This window comes from Nyctereutes procyonoides, unplaced genomic scaffold, assembly GCF_905146905.1.
Source record: "Nyctereutes procyonoides isolate TBG_1078 unplaced genomic scaffold, NYPRO_anot_genome, whole genome shotgun sequence".
In the NCBI taxonomy this organism is placed as follows: domain Eukaryota; kingdom Metazoa; phylum Chordata; class Mammalia; order Carnivora; family Canidae; genus Nyctereutes; species Nyctereutes procyonoides.
The window spans coordinates 11,970,945-11,995,408 of record NW_026575130.1 but is presented as its reverse complement, the minus strand read 5'-3'; the positions used below and the strand labels follow the sequence as shown (position 1 = coordinate 11,995,408).

Below are 24,464 nucleotides of genomic sequence, written 5' to 3'. Positions count from 1 at the left end.
TAACCACCAACCACATCTAGATATTAGCCCTTTCCTGTTCCTCATAAGGGCCACTCATGACCATTCTTCAGCTCTAGTCCCTCAAAGGTAACGATTCTACTGACCTGTGTTACCAGAGACTGTTATGTTTGGTTTGTATCTCATAAAAATGGAATCATACAGTATGTATGGTTGTTTTGTGTATCAACCTATTCCTACTGATGGATATTCAGATGATTCCAGTTGTCTGTAACTGAATAACAAATTATATCAAACATGGCAGCATGTGGCAACCAATGGTCATTTATTTCTATTGTCTTTCATAGTTCTGGAGGTTCCCTGGGTTCAGGGCAGTTATTCTCAGTGTCTCTGTGAGATTGCAGTCTGATAATAGGCTAGTCATCTCAAAGACTTCCTCAAGACCTCAAGATGAGATGATGATAGAAAACTCAAATAGTTGTGGATGAGGACAGTTAAGGCTCCAGAGACGTCCTCCCACCTGATCTTTCAACACAGCTTTTTGATATGGCAGCCACATTGCAATTGGACTTCTTCCATGGCTACGGAAGTCTCTCAGAGTGTCCCAAGAGAAACCAGCAGAAACTGGATAGTCTCTTTTAGCCTAATCTTGAAAGTCAGATAGCATCACTTCTGTTGTTCTGTTCACTTCCACATTCTATTCATGGAGGCAATTTTTAAAACCCATGCACTTTTGAGGAGAGAGGACATGGACTCCACTTCTTGATGAGAGTCACGTCAAAGAATTTACTGATTTGTTTTAAAACCACCACAGGCTCTTAACTAATGCTTCGTGTTTTAGCATTGTTCTCCTTCCTACTTTCCCACCCTACCATGTTGGAGGACCCTACTGCCATCAATTCCTGAGCCCTTCTTCCAAAATTTCATTGCTTTTTGTTTCTCTTCTATTCTTTTATTTAAGCTTAAAGCTTTATTTTTATTTTTTTTAAGGATTGTATTTATTTGAGAGAGAGAGCACGAACAGGGGATGGGGCAGAGGAAGAGAGAAAAGCAGACTCCCCACTGGGCAAGGAGTGTGATGTGGGGCTTGATCCCAGGATCCCAGGACCATGACTTGAGCTGAAGGCAGACACTTAACTGACTGAGCCACCCCAGTGCCCCTAAGCTTGGACCTTTAAAACAGTTATCCCTATCATTTTAGTGAGGCTTTTGGAGATAGCAAATTAGACCATTTTTATCCAGAAGTTCTAATATTGCCCTAATTTTTTTGCTGTTTGTCGTAACTCTACTAAATTCAATACCTAATATAGTTAAATAGTTGAGAACAATGCTGTATCATTTCTACCTATAGGTACCACTGTTGGCCCCGAGAATCTCTGAAATTCAGAATCGAGTACTGGAAGAGGTTCAAAATCTTAATTTTGTAAAAGACAACAGTGCCACTTTTATTGAAAGGAAACTTAGTTTTGAAAAGAAGAAACCTTTGCAAATTCCGGTGAGTTTGGTAGGATTTATGACAATGACTATCACTTCTTTTCCTTGTTCAAGTCACATTAAATTATTTTCCACATCACTTACCTCATTCTAATATCCTATAATTTACCTATTATATATAGGATTTCTTGTCTATGAGTTCTATAAGGTCATAGATTTTTACCCATTTTGTACATGATGTATTCCAAGCTGCTAAAATGATGCCTGACAACAGATATAAATATCTGTTGAATGAATAAATAGAATTGTATAGAGCAAAATCATAATAGTTCAACTCTTTCATTTTTCTAGATAAGAAATTCCAGGCTCCAGAGACAAAGTAGCTTTCTCAAAATCACTAGAGGCAGAGCAGAGAGGGGTCTAGGCCTCTTGACCCTGCCCAATTTACTGATATTATTTCCCAGAAAAAGACATGCACATGTACAATTTACTTAATTATTATTTATCAAGTGTTCAATATGCAAGAGATTGTCTACAGTATGGAAAAAAATTAAAAATTGTTGCATCCAAGAGGGATTAGAACCTCTGCTTTCTTATACTCAGTTGAATTTTCTTTCTTCTCTGCAACACTGCCCTCATGTGCTAACTAAAGAATTTTTCACTGCATAACTCAGCCGGATGCTTCACAATAATAACTCCATCAGTGCTTCAACATTGAAATAATCCCAGGTCAATGTGTGGCTTTAACATTTAAAAAATCTCCAAAGAAGAAATATTTGCTGGCTCAGTGACAATTTTATTGTATGTATACATCTATCTAAACCAAAGTTTTTCCTTACTTCTCCCAGCCAGAAGTGCCACGTCAAACTGACATTCACCGCTCCAAACTTCTATCCACATATGGTAAAGAAGAACTCTACCAAGCAAAGCGCAAGTGCAATGCTACACAAGAATATGACATCAATCTTCTGGAAGGGGAGTTAGTGGCTGTGATGGAACAGAAGGATCCACTGGGGAGTACAAGCAGGTGGCTTGTTGACACCGGAAGTAAGTTTTTTGTGTAAAATGCACAGAACTACCACCTCTTTTCAAGTTGAGATTTTTCCCAGGAGCCTCTCTGTGCTTCTCTAAACACAAATGTTTGGTAAGGGTATACAAATGACCTCGTTTCTTCTTTCTTTTTATTCCTATCCAGTTATAAGAGGCTATGTGTATTCTTCCTTCTTAAAACCCTACAATCCAGCAAAAGTGCAGAAGGTGGATGCTGAAAACAGGTTCGGTGATGATGATTTTGATAACATCAGCCTCTTTGTGTCCTCACGGCCAGCTAGTGACAGTGTCACAGGCACCCCAGAAAGTAGCATAAGTGATAGCAGCTCATCTCTTAGTGGTACATATGGAAAGTTTGAAACAAACGGCACTGATGTTGACAGTTCTCAAGAGGTAGATGAACAGGTAAGAGTTTGAACCTTGATGTAAAACTGCTTGGCTGTTCAAATCATGAAAGGTCTCTCTCTCTAATAGCATTCTGTCTTACCGTAAGACTTGGCGGAAGAGTGTCAGCTTTGACAGCAAGGAGACCTCGCTTTATGAACACTTATTCTCTGTGCCCCTTTATGGAGGGATTTTATTCTCTGAGCCTATTTCATCAAATGAGGGAAGGAGGATGATAATTCCTTCGTTGCAGACTTGATGTGAGGATTAGAGAAAATGTGTACATGTAAAGTACCCAGCACAGAGCAGACACTCTGTAAACAGTAATCATTATTATTACTACCCTGCTGGCATGTATTTAGAGTGAAGCAAAGATGGTCTTCTTATACTCCTCCATCACAGAAAGTTCAATACAACAGATTGCCACCATAAAGAACATGTGGGAAATTGTCCATGATTCCTTCAAGAGCAGTATCTTCATTAAGCTATCTATATAATTGGCCATTTTTAATCTCTTGTATAATGCCATTTACTATATATTGAAACTTTTGAGACTATGGGGACCATTCTTTCACAAAATAAGTTGACTATGATGAAGGGTTCCTTTTGGCTACCTCAGAAAGTTTCAGTATATTTAACTGTTAATCCTCAAGTGGTGACCAACTAACTGTTTCTCTTTTTAACTTGCTTTTTTCTTTAGCGGATATTAATTGATTTACTTTTTTTATAAGAGTAATATATGTTACTTCTGAAAAGTTAAAATGGTATAAAGATATATGTAAACTAAAAGTAAAGGTCTTTATTCCTTTCTCCCCTAACCCTACCCTTCAGAGACAGTATTAGGATTCACGTTTCAGAGATTCTCTGTGCATGTACAAACAATGCAAGTGGGAATGTGTATATGTTACATAATTGGCTTTTTTCCCCCACTTAACAATGTATCTTTGACACAACAGTACCTAAATATCTACCTTATTCTTTAAAAAATTCTGCATAGTAATTTATTTTGTGGATATATCACAATTTATGTAACTATTACTCTAATAAGACATTTAGACAATTCAGGTCTTTTTATAATTTCAAACTATTTCAAGCAAGATCCTTGTTTATCTATTTTTGTGCACTTACATGAGTACATATGTAGGAAAAATTCCTAAAACTATTGGAGGGTCAAAGGGTATATATATCTAAAGTCTTGATAGACATTGCCATACTGCCCTTCAAAAATAGTTTTACTTAGTTTCTTTCATTGCTGATACATTGATTGTTGTCCAATTCATGACCAGTTCTTTAAAAAAAAATATCTAGGGATGCCTGGGTGGCTCAGTGGTTGAGCACCTGTCTTTGGCTCAGGTCATGATCCTGGGGTCCAGGATCGAGTCCCACTTTGGGCTCCCTGCGAAGAGCCTGCTTCTCCCTCTGCCTGTGTCTCTGCCTCTCTCAGTCTGTGTCTGTCATGAATAAATAAATAAATCTTTAAAAAATATATCTTTATTAAGGACTTATTTACATACCATAAAATTCATCCATTTTAAGTATATAATTCAATGACTTTTGGTATATTTACAGAGCTGTGCAACTATCACCCCAATCCAAGTTTAGAATATTCCCTTCATCATGGGATGCCTGGGTGGCTCAGTGGTTAAGTGCCTGCCTTTGGCTCAGGGCATGATCCTGGAGTCCTGGGATTGAATCCCACATCGGGCTCCCTGCATGAAGCCTGCTTCTCCCTCTGCCTGTGTCTCTGCCTCTGTGTCTCTCATGAATAAATAAATAAAATCTTAAAAAAATATATTCCCTTCATCCCCCCAAATCCTTTGCACTCATTTGCAATCTGTTCTCTTTCTCACCCCAGCCTAAGGAAATTACTAATTTACTTTCTTTCTCCATATATTTGACTTTATTGTATATTTTGTATTAATGGATTCATACAATATGTGGTGCTTTGGAGCTGGCTTCTTTCACTTAGCATAATATTTTTGAGATTCATCCATGTCGGAATATACAAATGTACTTTGTGGGGGGGGGAGTTGTTTTTAAGATTTTATTTATTTATTCATGAAAGACACAGAGATAGAGAAAGGCAGAGACACAGGCAGAAGGAGAAGCAGACTCCATGCAGGGAGCCCGATGTGGGACTTGATCCCAGGACCTCAGGACCACACCCTGAGCTAAAGGCTGATGCTCAACCACTGAGCCACCTAGGTGTCCCTGTACTTTGTGTTTTTTTTTTGTTGTTGTTGTTTTGTTTTGTTTTGTTTTTTATCACATAACAGTATTTCATTCTATGGATATAGCATACTTTGTTTATCCATTCACCAGTTGATAGACATTTTGGGTAATTTCTATTATGAATAATGCTGGTATAAACATTTATGTACAAGTCTTTGTGAGGATTTCATTTCTTTTGAGTAGATATCTCACAGTAGAATATCTTGTTGATATGGTGAATTTATGTTTAACTTTTAAGAGAAACTACCAGACTGTTTTTCAAAGTGGCTGCACAATTTTACATACCCACGAGCAATGCATGTGGGTTGTGGATTGCAGTTTCTTCACATCCTCACCTTATTTTCTTTTTTTTTTTAAATTATTATTATGATAGCCACTCTAGTGGCTGCGAAGTGGTATCTCATTGTGGTTTTTATTTGCATTTGACTAATGCTGTTGAGTATCATTCATGTGCTTACTGTCCATTCCTGCATTTTCTCTGGTGAAATGTACATTCAAATATTTGCCCATTTTATAAATTTGGTCATTTTACTTATTATCCAATTGTAAAACTTCTTTATGTACTTTGGATGCAAGTTCTTTATCAAATATAATTTGTAAATGATTTCTCCCAGTCATGACTGATTCTTAATTCATCTGGACATTGATCTATGTTTTTATCACTCTTTTAAAGTTTCAAAACACTATTTTTCTATTACTTGTTCACTCTTAGTTTATTCAAAGTTTCTAGAAAAGAGAATAATATTGTAATACCAATAGATTTTTTTTGCCTCTGTATTCTGTTTATTCACACACACACACACACACACACACACACACACACAGAGGCAGAGACACAGGCAGAAGAAGAAGCAGCAGGCTCCATGCAGGGAACCCGACACAGGACTCGATCCTGGGTCTCCAGGATCACACCCTGGGCTGAAAGCAGCGCTAAACTGCTGAGCCACCGGGGCTGCCCAGTAATACCAATAGGTTAATGAAATTTTACCAGTGAAATCTATTTGGGATTACATATCCTGGCAGACTTTGACTTATCCCAATAAGTCAGGATATTATTATCCCAATAATAGAAGGGCAGAAATTTGAGGACAAAATTTGTCAAGACATCCTAAAGCTGGCTTAACATTGAGCTCTAATTATTGGCTCCACAGGGACTTAAGTACCTCAAGTAGGCTCTTTGGGCATGGGATTTGTAGTCTACTTCCTAATAGCTGCTACTGCAAAGTAATTCCCTTTGAGTAATCCTATCAATATGTTTCATATGAATTAGGTCCATTAGAAGGTTCCATTACCAAGAGAGGAAAAAAATGAGATAATTTTCTTTTGCTCAAAACAAAGTATATTGATAGTATCTCTTCATAGAGTGCTACTTGCTTTTTCCCTCCGAGTTTGGAATCAATTCAAAATAGACCTTGGGGTCAGGGACATACATATAAAGCATTATTCCTAACAAAACTGGACTAGAAAATGCAGCTTGGATCAATGTCCACGTAGGATCCCTGAATACTTTCCTTTTTGTTAAAATAATTGAGTCCAAATTTTGCAAGACTCTCACGCATATGAGCAAAGTCTATCCCAGTAAATTTTTTTTTAAGATTTCATCCATTTATTCATGAGAGACACGGAGAGCGAGAGAGGCAGAGACATAGGCAGAGGGAGAAGCAGGCTCCATGCAGGAAGCCTAATGTGGGACTTGATCCTGGGAATCCAGGATCACGCCCTGAGCCAAAGGCAGGCGCTAAACCACTGAGCCACCCGGGTGTCCCAATATCCCAGTAAATTTACCATAAGTTGAAGATAATGCACTTGTTAGAAACCCCAGTTCAAGGGAGAGAAGAAAAGACCACATAGGAATATTTCCCTTGATGTCTTAATTCCAGTCAATAGAGGTACATGGGCTAGTGGTTTTCAGACTTTTCCAATTATGCAACTACTGTTCAGCCCTTGAAACAGAAGGAAAACCTTGGATGATCTTCCTAATCCTTATCAGAAGGCTATTTTCATTCTGTTGACTCCTAGAAGGTGTGAAGAAGAAAATGTTTAACTCTCATACCTATGGTGTGACAATCTAATAGAACAATGAATGCATTATAGAGGTTCCTATAAGGTGATTGAAAGTGGGAGTAAATTGTATCTTTTTTTTGTGAACAGTGAGAATACACTGTACATTGTAATATGCACATTTGAGGTGCACTACAAACTAATTTTCTGTGTGGCTATTTAGACTTTTGTTCTTGGTTGTATTTTATTATCAGGAACATCAACTGAAACATTGGTTTAACTGAATGACAATTTGAGTCACCATTTCTTCCCTATCCTTTCCTACTATGGCAGTAGCACTTTTTTTTTTTTTTTTGCTTTCTTCCAGAATTGAAATAGCATATTGCCATTGGTGTTATAGGCTGTAATCTATTCTTATTGATGGTTATAGTGGACCCTGACAAGAGGACAGGTAGATGGGTAGTCTTGACCTATCCCTGATATTCAGGGGGCATCACTGGGGTCCTAAAAATCAGTCATAAATAGGCAAGTTCAGACTGACTTCGGAGTAGTGGCTCCAAAATTAATTTTTATACTCAAGCTGAGTTTTTAATGTGGATTCCACAAATAAATGGAATTTATGAATGGGCTTTGAAGGATTTATAAATCCCCTCAAATACATTGGAAATTTTGTGCTTATATGCATAACTATAGTAAAAGTCCATAGCTTTCAACAGATTTTCAAAGGGGAATTTTACTTTAAAAGGTTAGAAACCATTGCTCTCAAGACTTAACTTGCTTATCCATTCTTCCACCCACTCAAGAAAAAAGATTGTTGGATTAAGAGCCTCCTGCATTTCCTAGAATGGTTCTAGTGGATCAGAAGTCTTATGTACAAGGTGAAAATATAACTTATTATCTATAATGGGACACTTTTGTTAATGAAAGAGAGTGCTTACTGGATGAGGTATGACAGGTGTAATTAGGAGGTATGGTCAGTTTGCTTACTGGGGCCTACGGACCAATCAATTCAGATTCCTCCATGCATATCCCACACAGAGAGCATACATAGGCTTTCCCTGGATGTTTTAGAAGCTCCCTAAATGATGATCCAGCACCTTTGTAGAATAATGGGGAAGAGGTCATGGATTTTTGCAACCTGGCATTTATACTAAAGGACTTAATCTTTAATTTCTTTACTCACTACTTTATGTTCTATCAAAAAAATTAACAAAAGCCAACAATTATGCCATCCTACTCTAATGTATTCTCCCCTTTCACCCGTCAAAGACCAATGACATGATTTGTATTAGTTTTCTCTGCCATGTAACAAATTGTCACAAACTAAGTGGCTTAAACAACATAAATACATTATCTAACCATTTCTGTGGTCAGAAGTCCAGGTACAGCTTAGCTAGGTGCTCTGCTTGGCATGTCACAGAGCTGCAATCCAGATGCTTGCTGGGCTGTCCTCCTTTCTGAAACCCTGAGTTCTCTTCCAAGCTTGTGGTTGTTGGCAAAACTCAGTTCCTTGTTTTAGAAGGACTGAGGCCTCCATTTTCCTGCTGGCCTTCAGCCAAGGACCATTTTCGCTAACTGGATGCTGCTCTCAGACCCTTACCATGTGGCTATGTCTGTAGGCAGTTCACAGAATGACTGCTTCTTCAATGCCAGCAGATGAGCATCTCTCTGGTTTTAAATCTTTCCCTTCAGAAATGGCCTGAATTCTCTCTTAAAGGGCTCACCTGATTATGTCAGGCACACTCAGCATAATCTTTGGCTCAAAGTCAGTGTATTAGGGACCTTATTGTGTAGGACATGTTCAACAGGCAATGTCTGTGTTAGAGTTCTGCCTACCACCATATCTAAGATGCCTTGCTTGGTAAGCAAAGTATAAGACTAACGTGATGCAATTTTCAGCACTTCTCAAAGTGGACCAGATTTAATAACAGCTAAACCCAGTTTTAGAGGGAGGTTTAATGTCTGAGAATCAGTGCTGCTTCCTTTTCATGTAAATAATACTGAGAACATAAGTTTTGAATTAGGAACTTCTAAAAAAGTTAGTTGTTATGGCCCTAATCCTAAATTCACTGTCTGGTCCTTCATCTTTACATGTTTCAACTACTTTTTATGATGATGCTACATGTCTAGTTTATCACTGTTTTAGAAAGTGCTTAAAAGCCAGCAGGTCATAACATAATGTATTTAAATAGTCATTAAAATGATGCTTTAGAGAGCTATTTTTTGACATATTTTAAAGTAAAAGGCAGGCTGCAAAAATTATGTATACTATAATTCCGTATTTATTGGCACTTTAGGTAGGTAGGCAGAAAGAAAAGGAACAAGGGATGGATGGAAGGAAGGAAGGAAAGAAGGAAGGAAGGAAGGAAAAAAGGGAAGAAATACAAGGTATTAATAGCAGTTGGGTGATTTCTTCTTACCTTTATTAAAATCATTTCTTTATAAAAATTACTTGCGTAATAACAATACATAATTGATCACTGAAGAATGTGAAAGCTTGCTCCTGGAGAGAGGAAGAGAAGAAAGAGCATTTTTCATTCAATATAACTATCTTGGCTTTCTGAACTACATATAATACTATAAATACTGGTTTCATAGCTTTTTAAGTTTTGGAAAGGAAGATTAAAATATTATTTTTGTTAATTGAAGAACTGGGATGAAATCAATAAAATGAGATTCACTGAAGACAACTAATGTGGCTCACTAAGGGAGGAATAATTAAGTGCACAAATATAGAATAAGGGAATACTGAACTGTCAATGCTACTACAGGGAAAGATCTCGTGGTTATAAAAAGTGGCTAATAAATTGAATATGAATCAATAATACAATACAGAGTGTTATCTAAAAAAATTAAATGCCATAGAGAACTGGGTTGTATTCATAGACTATTGTACATAAAATGAACCAGAGCTTTAGAGAATGCAAAGAAGCAACTAAGAAAATATATTTTAATAAATGCTGAGGAAAGAGGAAGGATCAGGTGTTTATGGCTTAACTTAATAAAATTTAATTAATGCGTCTGGACCAAAACATTAACATGGAAGTTTAAAAAGATAGAGTCTAGAACAATTAAAATATTCCAAAAAATAAGAAATTTTTCAGCTTTTATGTATAACAGACTGAAAACTTCTAACTTGTGTTCTAATGTTATCAACTGCTGTCTCTTTAAAATTGAGTATCTATCTTATGTTAAATGGGAGGCATAAACATAAAACTAAAATATGCTCATCCTAAATTAATTTCAGACCATGATCCCTCAAAGTATTTAAAGTATGTAATTTTGTGCTTTAAATTCACAATTTCATGAGGATTTATATTTAGTGTTTAAAATACATGCTCTGCTGTATTTCATACCACATAGATTTTTTAAAGACTATTATTATTTATTATTATTTATTTATTATTATTTATTTATTTATTATTTATTATTATTTGACAGAGAGAGAGTGTGAGCAAGCAAGCATGAGCACACAAGTGCGAGGAAGGGCAAAGGGAGAGGGAGAGACAGAACCTTCAGCCGACTCCCCACTTAGGATGGAGCTGGACACAGAGCTGTATCTTACAACACTAAGATCATGACCTGAACCAAAATCAAGAGTCAGATGCTTAACCAACTGAGCCAGCCAGGCACCCCTCATACTAAATAGATTTAAGTGGAAGATTTTATATTCCCTTTGAGAGAACATGTGCCAAAGTGAAAGACCACCACAAATATTTAGGAGTCATATATTAGTAGGTAATTCAACTTGCTAAACAATCTATAGCTGCATTGGCAATGCATATATGTTGTGCATGAAAATTATAAAATTTGGCTAAGCAACTGTTAACATGGTCTCTTGCAGAGAATCAGAAACTATATTATGGCACATCATATTCCTGAAAGCTTTTGCCCACCAAATCCCCCATTCTGCTCTTGTGACCCTAATCAATTTCTTCATTTTCTAATAAACAAAAACATTAGCAGCAACATATTAGAGACCTTAGTCCCTTTCCACAAGAATATACTATGCATATCCTTTCTAGAAAAAGAGTCTGCTTCCTAAAGTAATATGAGAAATAGATCAAGCACAGAATTTGGAGTTAGAAGATGCAATCCTAGCAGCACGAACTCTGTGACTAAAGTAAGTCACAACTCACAATGAGGGTGTAGCACATTGGACATGTAAACTGTCATGAGCATAGAAAAGTGGTTATTATTGCTGCCACTCCATTACTCAAGAATTTATAGCACCTTCCTTTTTATTTTCTTCTTTAATTTTTATTTTTAAAAAAAGTTTTAAAGATTTTATTTATTTGAGAAAGAGAGAGAGAGCAAGCTGAGTCAGGGGGAGGGGCAGAAGGAGAGAGAGAATCCTTAAGCAGACTACTCTCTGAGCAGGAAGCCTGGGGGGACTCAACCCCAGGCCCCTGGGATTATGACCTGAGCTAAAGGCAATCACTTAACTGAGCCACTGAGGCATCCCCTTTAATTTTTAAATTACAAAATAATCCATGCCCAGCCATCTGTCTTGTGTGTATCTTCTATGATGCAAGGTTATCTCTTTTACATTCTTGTGTGATATTCAAGACTTTCAGCCTTTTAAGTCAAATTAACATATATCTGAATTCCTACTGTGTACCATCATTGGTCAGTAGAGAAAAGTTTAAATGTTCCTTTCTCTCTCTTCTTTTTTTTTTAGGTAAGTTTTACACCCAACCTGGGGCTTGAACTCATAACCCCAAGATTAAGAGGCACATGCTCTAAACTGACTAAGCCAGCCAGGCACCCCATAAATGCTCCTCTCTTTGAGGTGGAGCTCATGAGAGTTGTTGAGATAAAATCAGTGATATCAAAATTTCATCAAAAGTTAAATAACAGTTCAACATCTACAGAATAACTTAAGCTGCTAACTATATAGTGCCCTCTCAACATTCCCCAGTCTCTTTTCCTACTCAGTGAAGTCATCTTATTTCTTACCGTTTCCTTTTAATATTCGCTCTCAATTTTGAGAAAGTTAATCTACTTGCCTTTCCAAATATACTGTTTTCATTCTATGTACCTTGGAATCTGACATTTCCACCCCCTTTATCAACTTTGTCACGTATACAAAGTTACCTCTTTAAAAAACCAGCTTATGTATATTACTTATGTGTATAGGGTGTTTTTTGTTGATTGTGTGTGTACCTTTTTGGGGCCCCATTTTTTCCCTAGCTGCATTGTAAGTTCTTGGATAATATAATATCTGGCACTTATAGGTACTTAATACATTTTGATTAGATAAATGAATGAATAAAATGTTGTTAGTCAATTGCTTAATTTTATGATATAACATTTCTGTTATCAATCTTATGATCTTAGTGGAAGAGTGACTAAACACTTACTTAGGGGCTTCTTATGTTCTAATAATTCTGAAGTATTCCTTTGAGGTTAGAGAAAAATTCTTTTGACGGAAGTATGTTTTATTAATTTCTTCTAGGCCCCTCAAGATAATTTAAAAGTTATAAATTTAATGCATTATCATGATAAAGGTTTAGAAAACAAGAAAAATGAAAATCATCTCTAATTCTACTACTCAAAGGAACTAATACTACTAGACTTGTACATCTGATTTTATATACTTTTTTTTTTACCTTCTATTTCATCATAAGCATTTGTCCATGCTATTGGTCTCAGAAGACAGCATTTTTAATGACTACAAATTTCCTTAGTATAAAGATCTAGAATAGATTTTACTATTCCCTCTTACTGAACACTTAATGCTATTCCCATTTCCCTCTCACTTCTCATTTTGTGAATGGGCACTGCAGCAATATCATTGTGCAAAAATCTCTGCCAATGTTTCTATTTCTGTAGGAGAGATTCTTAGAGCTATTACTGAATAAAAAAAGAATTAACATTTTAAAAAGTCTTTTAGGGGTGCCTGGCTGGCTCAGTCAATAGGAGCATGCAACTCTTATTAATCTCAGGGTCATGAGTTTAAGCACCACATTGGGTGTGGAGCCTACTTAAAAAAAAAAAAAATCTTTTAACAGAAACTGCCAAACTGGGTGCCTGGGTGGCTCAATTAGTTAAGCATCTACCTTTGGGCTCAGGCCATGATCCCAGGGCCCTGAGACTGAGTCCTGCGTCGGGCTCCCTGCTCAGTGGGCAGTCGGCTTCTCCATCTCCCTCTGCAGCTCCCCCTGCTTGTTCTCTAATAAAATAGCATCTTAAAAACAAAACAAAACAACACACAGAAAAATCCCTGCCAGATTGCCTTCGAGCATGGACAGTTTAGACTCTTCCTCAGAGAACAGTAAGAATGCATGTTGAACTATATTCTCATCTGGGTCATGGTTTAGCAAAATAAATCCAGCAGAAGGAACTGGGGAATGTGATGTTGAAAAAATAAGAAAAACTTAGCCTTCTTTCTAAAAGCTTGGATATCTTTATTATATTTGTCTAAATATTTAGGTTCTGCTTCCAATAATGTCATTTTCTTTTTTGTCTAGATTTTCTATGCAGTTCATGCCTTTCAAGCACGAAGTGACCATGAACTCAGCCTTCAGGAATACCAAAGAGTCCACATACTTAGATTTTGTGACCTAAGTGGTAATAAAGAGTGGTGGTTAGCTGAAGCTCAGGGGCAGAAAGGTTATGTGCCAGCTAACTACCTTGGGAAGATGACTTATGCTTAAGAAAAGGGGCCCCTGACGTTTGTTTTCTGGCAAGTTATTGATTGACTACCTCATAAAACTTACATTACAAAATCTTGGTCTAGAAGTCAAGAAACCTCCAAACTACATGAACTGATCCTGTATCAAGTTTTAAGGAAGACTGTGGTTCCTAAAAAGATTATTTCAAAGTGTATTTTGAAGAACATGTTGAAGGAAACACCTAAAGAAGCAGCAAAACAAACACCTCAAGCTCAAAAAACAAACTGCTCAAGCTCCAACTATCAACTACTTAAAAGTGGAGATCTTTGAAAGGATAAATGTGTTATTAACATGAAAGGTTGGACTTAAGAATAAGATTTTTTCAATTTATTATGTATTTGCCTCAAATATTTTTTCTATTTCTCTTATTTTCTTTTGCATATGTGCACATATATACTTATATACATATAATCCTATTCATTATATGGTTTATATGTATATATGTATACTATATGATAGATTATATACATATATGCATAAACCAGGGAGTATACTAAATACACATAAGAATAGGAATTAATAGTCAACTAGAAAATCTTTGATGTGGTACATCTCTTTAATGTAAGTTTTGAATTAAAAAAAAACCGGAATAACATTATAACATCTAACATTTACTGAATGCATACTACATGCCAGAAATTGTTCTAAATGTTTAAATAGGGTAACTTTTTTGATGCTCACAACATTATGACAAAACTGTTCACCAGAGAGGTGAAGTAATTTATCCCAAGTCACACTGCTAGTTAAGTGGTAGGCCTGGACTCAAACCTAAGTCTGATTCTGGGGTCCATACTCTTAACCACTATGCTGTACTAACCTTCCAGAAGTGTATACATTCGCTATAGCAAAGCACCTAGTGATACAAATAATGGACATTGATATGGACCATTTTTCTCTCAGGTCCATATTTAAATATTGAGTTCTTCAAAATCAAGGGCTATAAGAACTTTTTATGATGTTAGTCTAGAGAAAATGAAGTATCTAGGTTTATTATTTTTATTTTTTGCTGTTTAAACATTTTTTAAAGCATAATTGTTTAAAAACAATCCTACATGATCACTAATGTTACTTAAATGAAGAGGTATTTTTGGATCGCTCAATCATTTGGATGATGAATGGGGAATGTGTGTTCCATGTTCTGAGCCAAGATGTAAATATTTTTGGTTGCTGATTTGTACTCAAACAAGGCAGGCATTAAGGATAACATTTGCTGAAACACAATGTCCTGGGACACTGAACTTTAATTTGGAAATAGCTCAAAACTGTCTGCTAAGATTTCAGGCATATCTTGTCAAGACATTTTAATTGACTGGTAGATGCTTCTTTAGAACAGCAAAAAGATTATTTGACTTAGTCGTTTTCTTTAAAAACCAAAATAAGGTGGACTTTCAGTGTTCAAATAGAATGTGCTAATAGGACATTAGATTTTAAGATTTGATTGTTACTTTGAAAGATTTCATCTCTATAGTATATAGTTACATATATTACTAGGGAATATAAACAACAAAATGAAGTGGTGCTTTTCAGAGGGCTGTTTAATGCATGTATATGACATGTACAACCCTAGAAATTCATAAGACATCTACATGACAGAAAAATTTGCATTTTAAAATTTTGTTCCTGAAATACTTAATCTAAAGGTGATTTTATAAGGTTTTTTTTTTATAAGGTTTTAATGTTAAGTTGTTTTTGCATAACATTTTCTCATTTTGAGTTTGGATACCAAAAGAAGATTCTCTTTTTTGGATATACAGGGACTTTTTATGTCTTAAATAGTGCTTTGTACCCAATGGTTAAAAATAAGTAAATTCCAGTTTGCCTAAAGAAAAAGGAAATCCAAACTTGCTACTTCTGGTAACTATGAATATACTCAATAACCAAACTAGTGGGGAAATTATATATATGTATATATACACACACACATATACATATGTGTATATATATATATATAGTTACATTTTTGGTATATAAAAGTATATATTTGGGATCCCTGGGTGGCGCAGCGGTTTGGCGCCTGCCTTTGGCCCGGGGCGCGATCCTGGAGACCCGGGATCGAATCCCATGTCGGGCTCCCGGTGCATGGAGCCTGCTTCTCCTTCTGCCTGTGTCTCTGCCTCTCTCTCTCTCTCTCTCTGTGACTATCATAAATAAAATAAAAATTTAAAAAAAAAAAATAAAAGTATATATTTAATATATAACAATATATATATTATGCTTCCCTCAAAATGAAAAATTATGTAAGTAGCACATATCTACTTCTCTGGCTGAAATAAGTGACTAGATGTATATGAGAAGCTTTGTCTACTTGTGTGGTCCTAGGCTTGATGCTTCCTGGCTGACCTTTTTAGAAACCACACCACTAAAATCCTAGCTGCAGTTAACTGCTGAGCAGGTGTTGTAATGAAGCCACCTACTGCAGTCCATCCCTATTGTGAAGAACATATATTACTATAAAACTGTGTTTTTTTGTTGCTATTTTAAAAATTCACCTACATTTCATATGCCACTCTGGCTTTATTTTTTTAACATCATACAATCCCTTCCTTTTCCTCATATGTTGTTGTTATATTTTTGAGGTCAGACATTATTTTGTTGGGCCTAAGGGAAATAAAATCCACAGATAGTTATGGTGTATGTAAGTCTTTAAGAAGTTTAAAAAGATGAAACTATTGGTGACATCATTGGCATTAATAATTTCTTTGTATTTAAAAATTTAAATGTTATTCACAATATAGAATTCTCTGAAATAGGTATTTTTACCAAGAATGAAGGAGAAATTTTTGTGGCTGTTTTTCTTTGTAAAACAAATAAACAAGTGTATGTATACATGTTATATAGTATTTATTTTTAAATATCTATGCTCTAAAGTAATATTATGCACAATGTTTGGAAATTATAAAAAAATCAGTAATACAAAATTAACCATGTGTACTTGAATCATGTGAAAAAGTCACAAAGCTACTAACTGAACATTCCTTGTATTTTAGAAAAATATCCTCTTTGGAGCACTTGGGTGGCTCAGTGAGTTAAGCTTGTCTTCAGCTCAGGTCATGATCCCAGGACTCTGGGATCAGGCTCCCTGCTCAGTGAGGAGCCTGTTTCTCTTTCTCTCTCTCTCTCTGCCCCTCCCTCTGCTCATGCTCCCTAATAAATAATTACATAGTCTTTTCTTGAAAAAGAAAAATACCTTGAGTTTTCATTAGTATAAAATAATTCTATGAACATTGAGCTATGCAGAAGAAAAATAATGCACAATGTTAATCATAAGTATGTAGCATTGCATGAAATACTTTAAGTGCTGATATAGTCCATATTTTGCCTGAAATATAATTTGGACTTTTAGAGATGGCTATTAAGTGCCTGTCACTATTTGTGATGAATAATTCATATGATTTACAAAAATTAGTTATTACTGAAACATGAAATTGAAACTCTTCACTTTTCCCATAGCTTCTTAGATTTTTGTCTATTGCAAAACCTTCTCAGAGCCATATGAATAGAGATGAAATCTTTATATTTGAAGATGGCAAGAAAACTACTTTAATGAAATCCTATTTGCTATAACTATGGCTTCTTAAGGTACTAAACGTACTGCTCAATACTGAATACATCTAGCCCTCACAATATTCAAGCCAAATTAGACATATAAATCTACATTACAGTTGATGAAGAAGTAATTAGATTTCACTGACTGGGAGGACACTAGATTTTACATTATCTGGGGAAATACTCCAATTTATAGAATGTTACTATTTTTAAAGTATAATTTTTTGTTACTTCCCTCCTATATGCACTAAATAATATATATAAAAACTCAGCCATTAAATTATCTGTGATCTACAAAATAATCTAATATAATGCATCTTCACTCCAGGACTACTAGAATTCCAGTTAAGTCTACAGGCAAGATTTGCTTCAGTTTTTCAGGAATACAAATCATACTTTAGCATATACTGGAATTAGATGTTCTTGTTCAAAAATCTAGGGAGTATATTCTTAATAAAGTTTATCCTACTTTAAAAGAAAACTATACAATGGTACGTAAATGTATTTATGGCTTTTTCTAATTGCTTATATAATTTTTATAATTATTGCATTAATATAAATTTATTTTTATAAATGTATCTCCTATATATCCTATGATCACAATATAATTTATAATCCCAGTTACTAATAATCAGTACTACCACATCCTTGTTAAGCATCAGAATCAGAAACCTAACCTTAGAATATTAGATGTCTTCTGTTTTATCTCAATTATCATCTATGTTTTATAGAGGAGGAAACCAAAGATGATACAGCTCATACACAGAGACTGGGATTCAAAATCAGATCTTCTGGGGAATCCCTGGGTGGCTCAGTGGTTTAGCGCCTGCCTTCAGCCTAGGGTGCGATCCTGGAGTCCTGGGATTGAGTCCCGCGTCAGGCTCCCTGCATGGAGCCTGCTTCTCCCTCTATGTCTATCATGAATAAATAAATAATCTTTAAAAAAAAAAAAAAACAGATCTTCTGACTTTAAGTCAGTGGTCATTTAGTTTTGCTTTTGTTTGGTTTTTGTTGAAGCCACTAAAATCCACCAGAAAGCACAATATGTAAAAAGTGCTATTGATCAAATTTCTACTAGAATAGGATTTGAGTTTACAATCCTAAAAGTCTACCATGGTTCACCTACTTATCTTCCAGTCATTGGCATAATAAATATTTATTGAGAAGGGCTGCAGTGGGAATACAATCACGTGCAGGTCAAACAAGATGCTTGTCCTCATACAACTTAAATTCTAGTGCAGGGGGAAAAAAAACAACTATGTATAATAAAATAAATTAAATGATAAGTACTATTAATATAAAGCTGTCTACTTTCATACATGTTCAGTTAAAAAGCTTTATAGTTCACTTAAGTATGGAAAGATCAAGATCTAAGATCTACCTGAAGACAAACTCTAATATAAAAGTACCTGTATAAAATACCAAACTGCATTATATACATTACTCTAGATATATGCATACTTACATATATACAGGTTCCAAATATATATTTATACACACATATAATCTATACAAAGAGCCAAGCTCAATGAAACACAACTTCCTAAAAAGTCATCTAACTTCCTCTCTGAAATACTGCAGAAATTAAAAGTTCCTTCTCTTTCAACTCTATCCAGCACATATGTTCTGTGATGGGATAAAATTTTTCACTTCAAGTGTTAATGTGCAAACTGTGCATTACTGTGTTAGTATCTCAGAGGTACTGAGGTCACATGAACTGTTAGTTCTTGAGCTGAGTTTGTATCAGATCATTTTGTCCAGCTTAGTCCAAACTGGCCCTCAACTATAAAACTATCATAAAAAATAATGATGATTTTATGGGTTGTTTTTGGTTCTTTGAGCCTAAAGAAGATTTGAGGTTCATGCTAAATGATGTTTAAAACCTTTGTTTCTCATCACACAAACATTTGTAGGTAGATTTTAAACATGTAAATAGATGTTTACTCCACATGCAAACAATGGGATTATCTCAATCCAGAATTCTATTTTACTATGAATAATTTAGTGTCATTATTTAAGGGTGGTTTAAAATAGTATCTTTCCTTAGAAAAAGACCAAGTTTATTTAAACAGCTTTATCTTCACAGAAATCTTTTATTTCTCAATTTATTTTAGAAGATGTTAGAAAAATTTATTAAGGGAAAGGGCTTGAGATTAGAGGTTTATAAAGATTCAGTAGCACACATCAAAGTTGAAGCAATAAGGCTGTTCATTGTCTAACGAATGTAGGAATTTTCTGAACTTCTAGTTTCTGGATGAAATGAGGTATTCATGAGGTACAAAATGGCTGTTTTTTTTTTTTTTTTTTTTTTTACTGTAGTGCTAAACTGTTTCTCTGGTCCAGAAAGCCTCATTTCTTCTGTCAGAGACTATATGTAAAACAGTGGTAGAATAATTTGTTAATTTACCAAAAAGGTTACAACTCAGACCCCTCAGATTTTATGATTCAACATAAACATAAACATAACAGACATATTTCAAAACAATTTCAAGATTTAATCATGATATAGGAGCTTTTTTAGACAAAGTCAACTAAAATTAAAATACTATAACACTTTTGGGCAGTAAAAATAAAGCAGCCTTTTTTTTATGATACAGGAAGAAGCTATCAGTATGTAAACAAGTCAGAAATTATACATCCACAAAAATTCTTGGAATGGGTATTTTGCTCAAGAATTCTCAGGAATGTGTATAACCAGGATAAGTAAAAACTTAACATTTTTAGGAACATACTATGTTTGTATGTTAGACTGGCAATGTGAGGAACAGTAGGTAACGGGAGAAAAGTACTGCATTATGGGAGTTTGCAATCTATTGGAAGAGATAGACCCCTAAATAACTGTTATGAAGTGATAAGAAAGGTAAAAATACAGAAATGTGAGAAATAAATTATTTAAAATTAATTTTGAAAATAGGGAGATGAAATATTTGAGGGGAGAGGGAGGATCAATCAATATGAGGCCAGGGACTAACACTGAATATCTGGAATATTGGGGGGAAAGCATAAAACTACATTGGGTCATTCCTGCCACTTTGTAAGGCACTTTATTCAGCAGGAGTAATTCTTGGGACTTTGCTAGTAGATGCACTATTTCTTTTTTATAAAATTCATGTATGCTACCAGTGTCTTGGGATTCCAGAAGTTCTCATCAAAAATTAATCAAATTATTGTTTTCACACACTATGGAAACTGTTAAAATAAAAATGTTAAACAGACTTAAAGTAGATATCCAAATTTTGCTTTAAAACATTTAGCATTTTAAGGTAAGAAATAATAGAAATTTCATTGTGATTTTTTTCTCATTGTGAAGATTTTTATTAAGTTATAGTATATTACAGTTTATGTCTTAATAATAAGATCTTAGGGTAATGTGATATAAAAACCTACTTGGCCACATTACTTCTTGAGTTTCTTCTGGGCAGCTTTCTTCTTGACCATCTGTAATCGTTTCATGGCATTGAGCTGTGATTCTTGTGAAGTTGGACCTTTAGGGCATGCTGAGAGAGAGCTGCTTAATTCTGAAGTGGTTTTGCTAGTGGTACTTCCACTAGGTCCTGATGTCCCACTATTTCCATTCCCACTGAGTTGGCTGGTGTTTCCCGGAACTAAACTACTTGGACTCGGAAGACCTACTTTGCTAACATTGTCACAACTAACAGAACGACTCAGGCCAGTTTTGCCCAAAGTTAGAGGTGGAGGTGGTTTCAATGGTACAGCTGGTGCAGTGCTATTACTAGCACCTATTTTGGAACCTATTCCACCTTTAGATGATGTTGCCAGACCAGTCAAACCCACAGGCTTCTGGTTAGTTGATGAGGTAGCAGGTTTCCCACTGTTGTTTTGGGTTGCTGAACTCAATTTTGCTGTTGATGGACCAGCAGAGGAAGTTTTAGCTGCAAAAGCTGCCCATCCAGTTAGGCCACTAGTTACTGAAGAGGAAACACTGGTACTAGAAGAATTTCCTGAAATAGCCGTGGACGTCTAAAAAAAAAAAAATAAGATAAATACTGCTTAAAAGTGAAATGTAATTAACAATTATATCTTTATAAATATATGATGTTTAATTATACAAATAAATTTATATATATAAATATATATAAATAAATAACAGTTAATTGTTGGACTTTACATTACATTTATTTTATGTTACAAAAGTAATGACTTGGGGAAATTTAAATCACACCACCAAAATTAAGTTCTTATGAAACTGATCTGAAACAACACAAACAATAACATTTATCCATAGCTAATAGACCGTACCATTTCCAAAGCACTTTGGATGTCACTTTCTTATTCTAATGATTCCAAAAAAGAAATATATGAAATTCCTTTTTGGGAATTGCTTTAAATTCACTTATAAGCTCATCAGAAAATCAGATTTAATGCTTTAACTTGTTTTTCACCAAAAAAAGGTATTATCTATTTCAGTAAAGTACCCTATTCTTTACACATTGCTCCAACTGGCTTGTGAATTATTTCAAAAATAGAATCCACTCTTAATGGACAAAAATGTTTGTGCCCAGGTCATTTAGAAAACATCTGAGATAAATAGATGAGATAAATTATCATTTGATAATTACTTACTGAGTGAATGTGTCAGATTCTGAATTCATTTTTTTAAAAAAATGTTCCAACTCCAATTTTGAGCAAATAACTCCTGCATTGCAAAATATATATGGAAATCTGTGTGTGTGTCTCTGTGTTTGTATGTATGTATATATAGTGTAATGTTAACTATTTGGAACTGTACAGCTCTGGTGATGTATTGAAAAGGTTTCATAACCTTATTTTCACAATTTGTTCATGTTTCCATTGAAACAACCATACAAGAGATCCCTGCTTCTGTATAAAGGATTTTATTAACTGCCTCATAAGCTACACAGTGACATTTTAAGCAGGCCTGTCTTATTCCCAGATGAATTTCTTAAAGATATAACACCTTAGTTTCTCAAATTAACTCCTTGGCCAGTCAAAAGCTAACAATGATACCAATGTCATTATATAAATAAGTACTGCTCTTATTCACATGAGGATAATTTTTTTTTTAAACTTCATCAGGCAAAACTTTTTTTTTCAAGTTAATTTTAAACTGAACTTCTCACTAGCACTCTTTCTACCTTTATATTCTTAAGATTCACAGAAGTGTTAAATTTACATATTGGTAAAATATTAAGTTTTACGAATAGTATTTTACTCAGAAATATGGCAATTACCATGCCTAAAATACATGCAGTTGTACTTCAGACCTGAACTCGGGAGTCGATAAAAACATTGCTAATTCTTACAAAGTAGCCTTCAATATTATCTGCATGTAAACACCTGCAGACTCCTTGCTGAGGATGGAGCCTGACACGGGGCTTAATCCCAGGATCCTGAGATCATGACCTGAGATGAAATCAAGAGTTGGCCACTTAATTGACTGAGCCACCCAGGCACCCCTGCATGTAAACATTTTTAACCAATGTGAAAAGTAATCATGATAAAGTGCTGAGATATTTATAAGAGGAAGTCCAGGTTTTAGTTTACATACTCTAAAAACTAGGATTTTTTTTTTACAGTAACTATCTCATAAGGTTATCCAGAGAAGATAAGCCACACATAAATTTTAAATTCCTGGAGGAACATACACAGGTAATGAGAAAAAGTTAGTAAAGGAAGCAAAAGGATACAAGTATAGTAAACTTTTAATTTTCTTTTTATGAAAGATCTAATTTTTTTCCTTTTCTATTAAACATAAAACTGTCTGCCATATGGCTAAATGATCTTTCAACAAACTTCACAGAAGAATATCCATCTGAAGTAATTAAAAAGACCAACACTTATGAAGTACAAACAGAAAGCAGATTTTGTATGTACAGCATTTTAGTTTAATGGCTTGCAGTTACTTGTATTGCCTTTCAACAGAATGACAGATGGCTTATCAGGGCACGAAAAAGTAAAATAACACAAACAATGGAAACCAAGAAATTTTTTAGCATTTCAGCATAGATAATAAATTTCTCAGCTATTTTTCAATTTTTATCTATTAATATTTTCTTGCCCATTATCCTAGTTAGAAAGCCATTTGTTTTTTTTTATTATTTTTTCCATTTGTTTTTTAATATGTGAAAGGAAACAAATTTTTCCATACTAAAAATATATTCACTTTCATCATAAAAACACCAAGACTTCTAAATCAAAATAAACATGACAGCCAAGACCTTATTTTCCACAAAATGATTTCATGTTGGATTTCTTAAAATTATACTTTAGTAGTAACAAGTTGGTATAAAAATCTATCTAAAAGTGATTTAAGTATAAAATACAGCAACTCTAATTACTTTCAATAAATTATTCTTCCTTCTATTCCAATTTGCTAAGTTTTTACATGGCAAATGCAGATATCCTTTAGATATTAACTTCCCTGGCAAAGTAAGTTTAAAAATGATCTGCAAATAAAATTATCAGTATCCTTCCCAAAGTACTTTATATTTATATATTTTTTTTTATTTGAGAGAGAGAGAGAGAGAGCAAGGGGAGTGGCAGAGGGAGAAGGAGAGTAAGACTCTAGATCAGACTCCCCACTGAGCACACAGCCCAATGCAAGGCTCATTCCTATGACCCTGAGATCATGACCTGAACTGAAATCAAGAGTTGGATGCTTAACCAACTGAGCCACTCAGGCATCCCTTTACATTCATATTCTTTATCATCACACCAAGGTTCTTGAACTTTGCTACTTATGGTCAGTAGGACAGGGTAATACCTAGAATTTTCTGGGATCGACTTTTGAGAAATTGGGGCTAATATTTTCTAAAATCTTTAGTACTCTGCTTAAAACTGGAACGTGTAGTTCAGTAAAAATATTGTTTTTGTTATAAAATTAGTTTACAAAAATATTTTATTCCATATACCAAAATGCCACCAGATATTATATAGTGTGATTTCAAAGATATAAACCTAAGAACGAGAAAGGTGACGCTTTCAATAGATAATATGCTCCCTTAGTATAAAAGATAGGTACCATGAAAGTTCATGATAATAAAGGAAAAAAAATAAGATGAAGAAAACTTCTTCAATAGCCAATAAACAGAAAAAATGCTGCAAGGCCAATCAACACAAGTAATGTGAAGAGCAAAACTGCTGCTACTGAGGGCAGAGGTATTTAGAATTGAAAGAAAATTCCTGATTGGAGGTAAGTGT

The 24,464-nt window shown here is 34.7% G+C and overlaps 2 protein-coding genes across 5 annotated transcripts in view; one reads left to right on the top strand and one right to left on the bottom strand.

Moving 5' to 3' along the window:
• ARHGEF38 (Rho guanine nucleotide exchange factor 38) overlaps positions 1–13,718 on the top strand; it is a 121,518-nt gene extending 107,800 nt beyond the window's left edge. The window contains exons 11-14 of the mRNA XM_055342357.1: positions 1,310–1,453; positions 2,241–2,439; positions 2,588–2,847; positions 13,533–13,718. Of these exons, the coding sequence (XP_055198332.1) occupies positions 1,310–1,453; positions 2,241–2,439; positions 2,588–2,847; positions 13,533–13,718 (789 nt within the window). The remainder of the gene's footprint in view (positions 1–1,309; positions 1,454–2,240; positions 2,440–2,587; positions 2,848–13,532) is intronic.
• The window catches only part of INTS12 (integrator complex subunit 12), a 38,124-nt gene continuing 23,090 nt past the window's right edge, over positions 9,431–24,464 (bottom strand). For 3 of the 4 annotated variants that reach the window (XM_055342363.1, XM_055342366.1, XM_055342365.1), the window contains one exon: positions 20,576–21,263. In XM_055342363.1, coding sequence (XP_055198338.1) covers positions 20,679–21,263 — 585 coding nt within the window. In that variant the 3' untranslated portion in view covers positions 20,576–20,678. Of the gene's footprint in view, positions 9,563–20,575; positions 21,264–24,464 lie in introns of those variants that run through there. The other variant, XM_055342364.1, reaches the window with a different exon arrangement.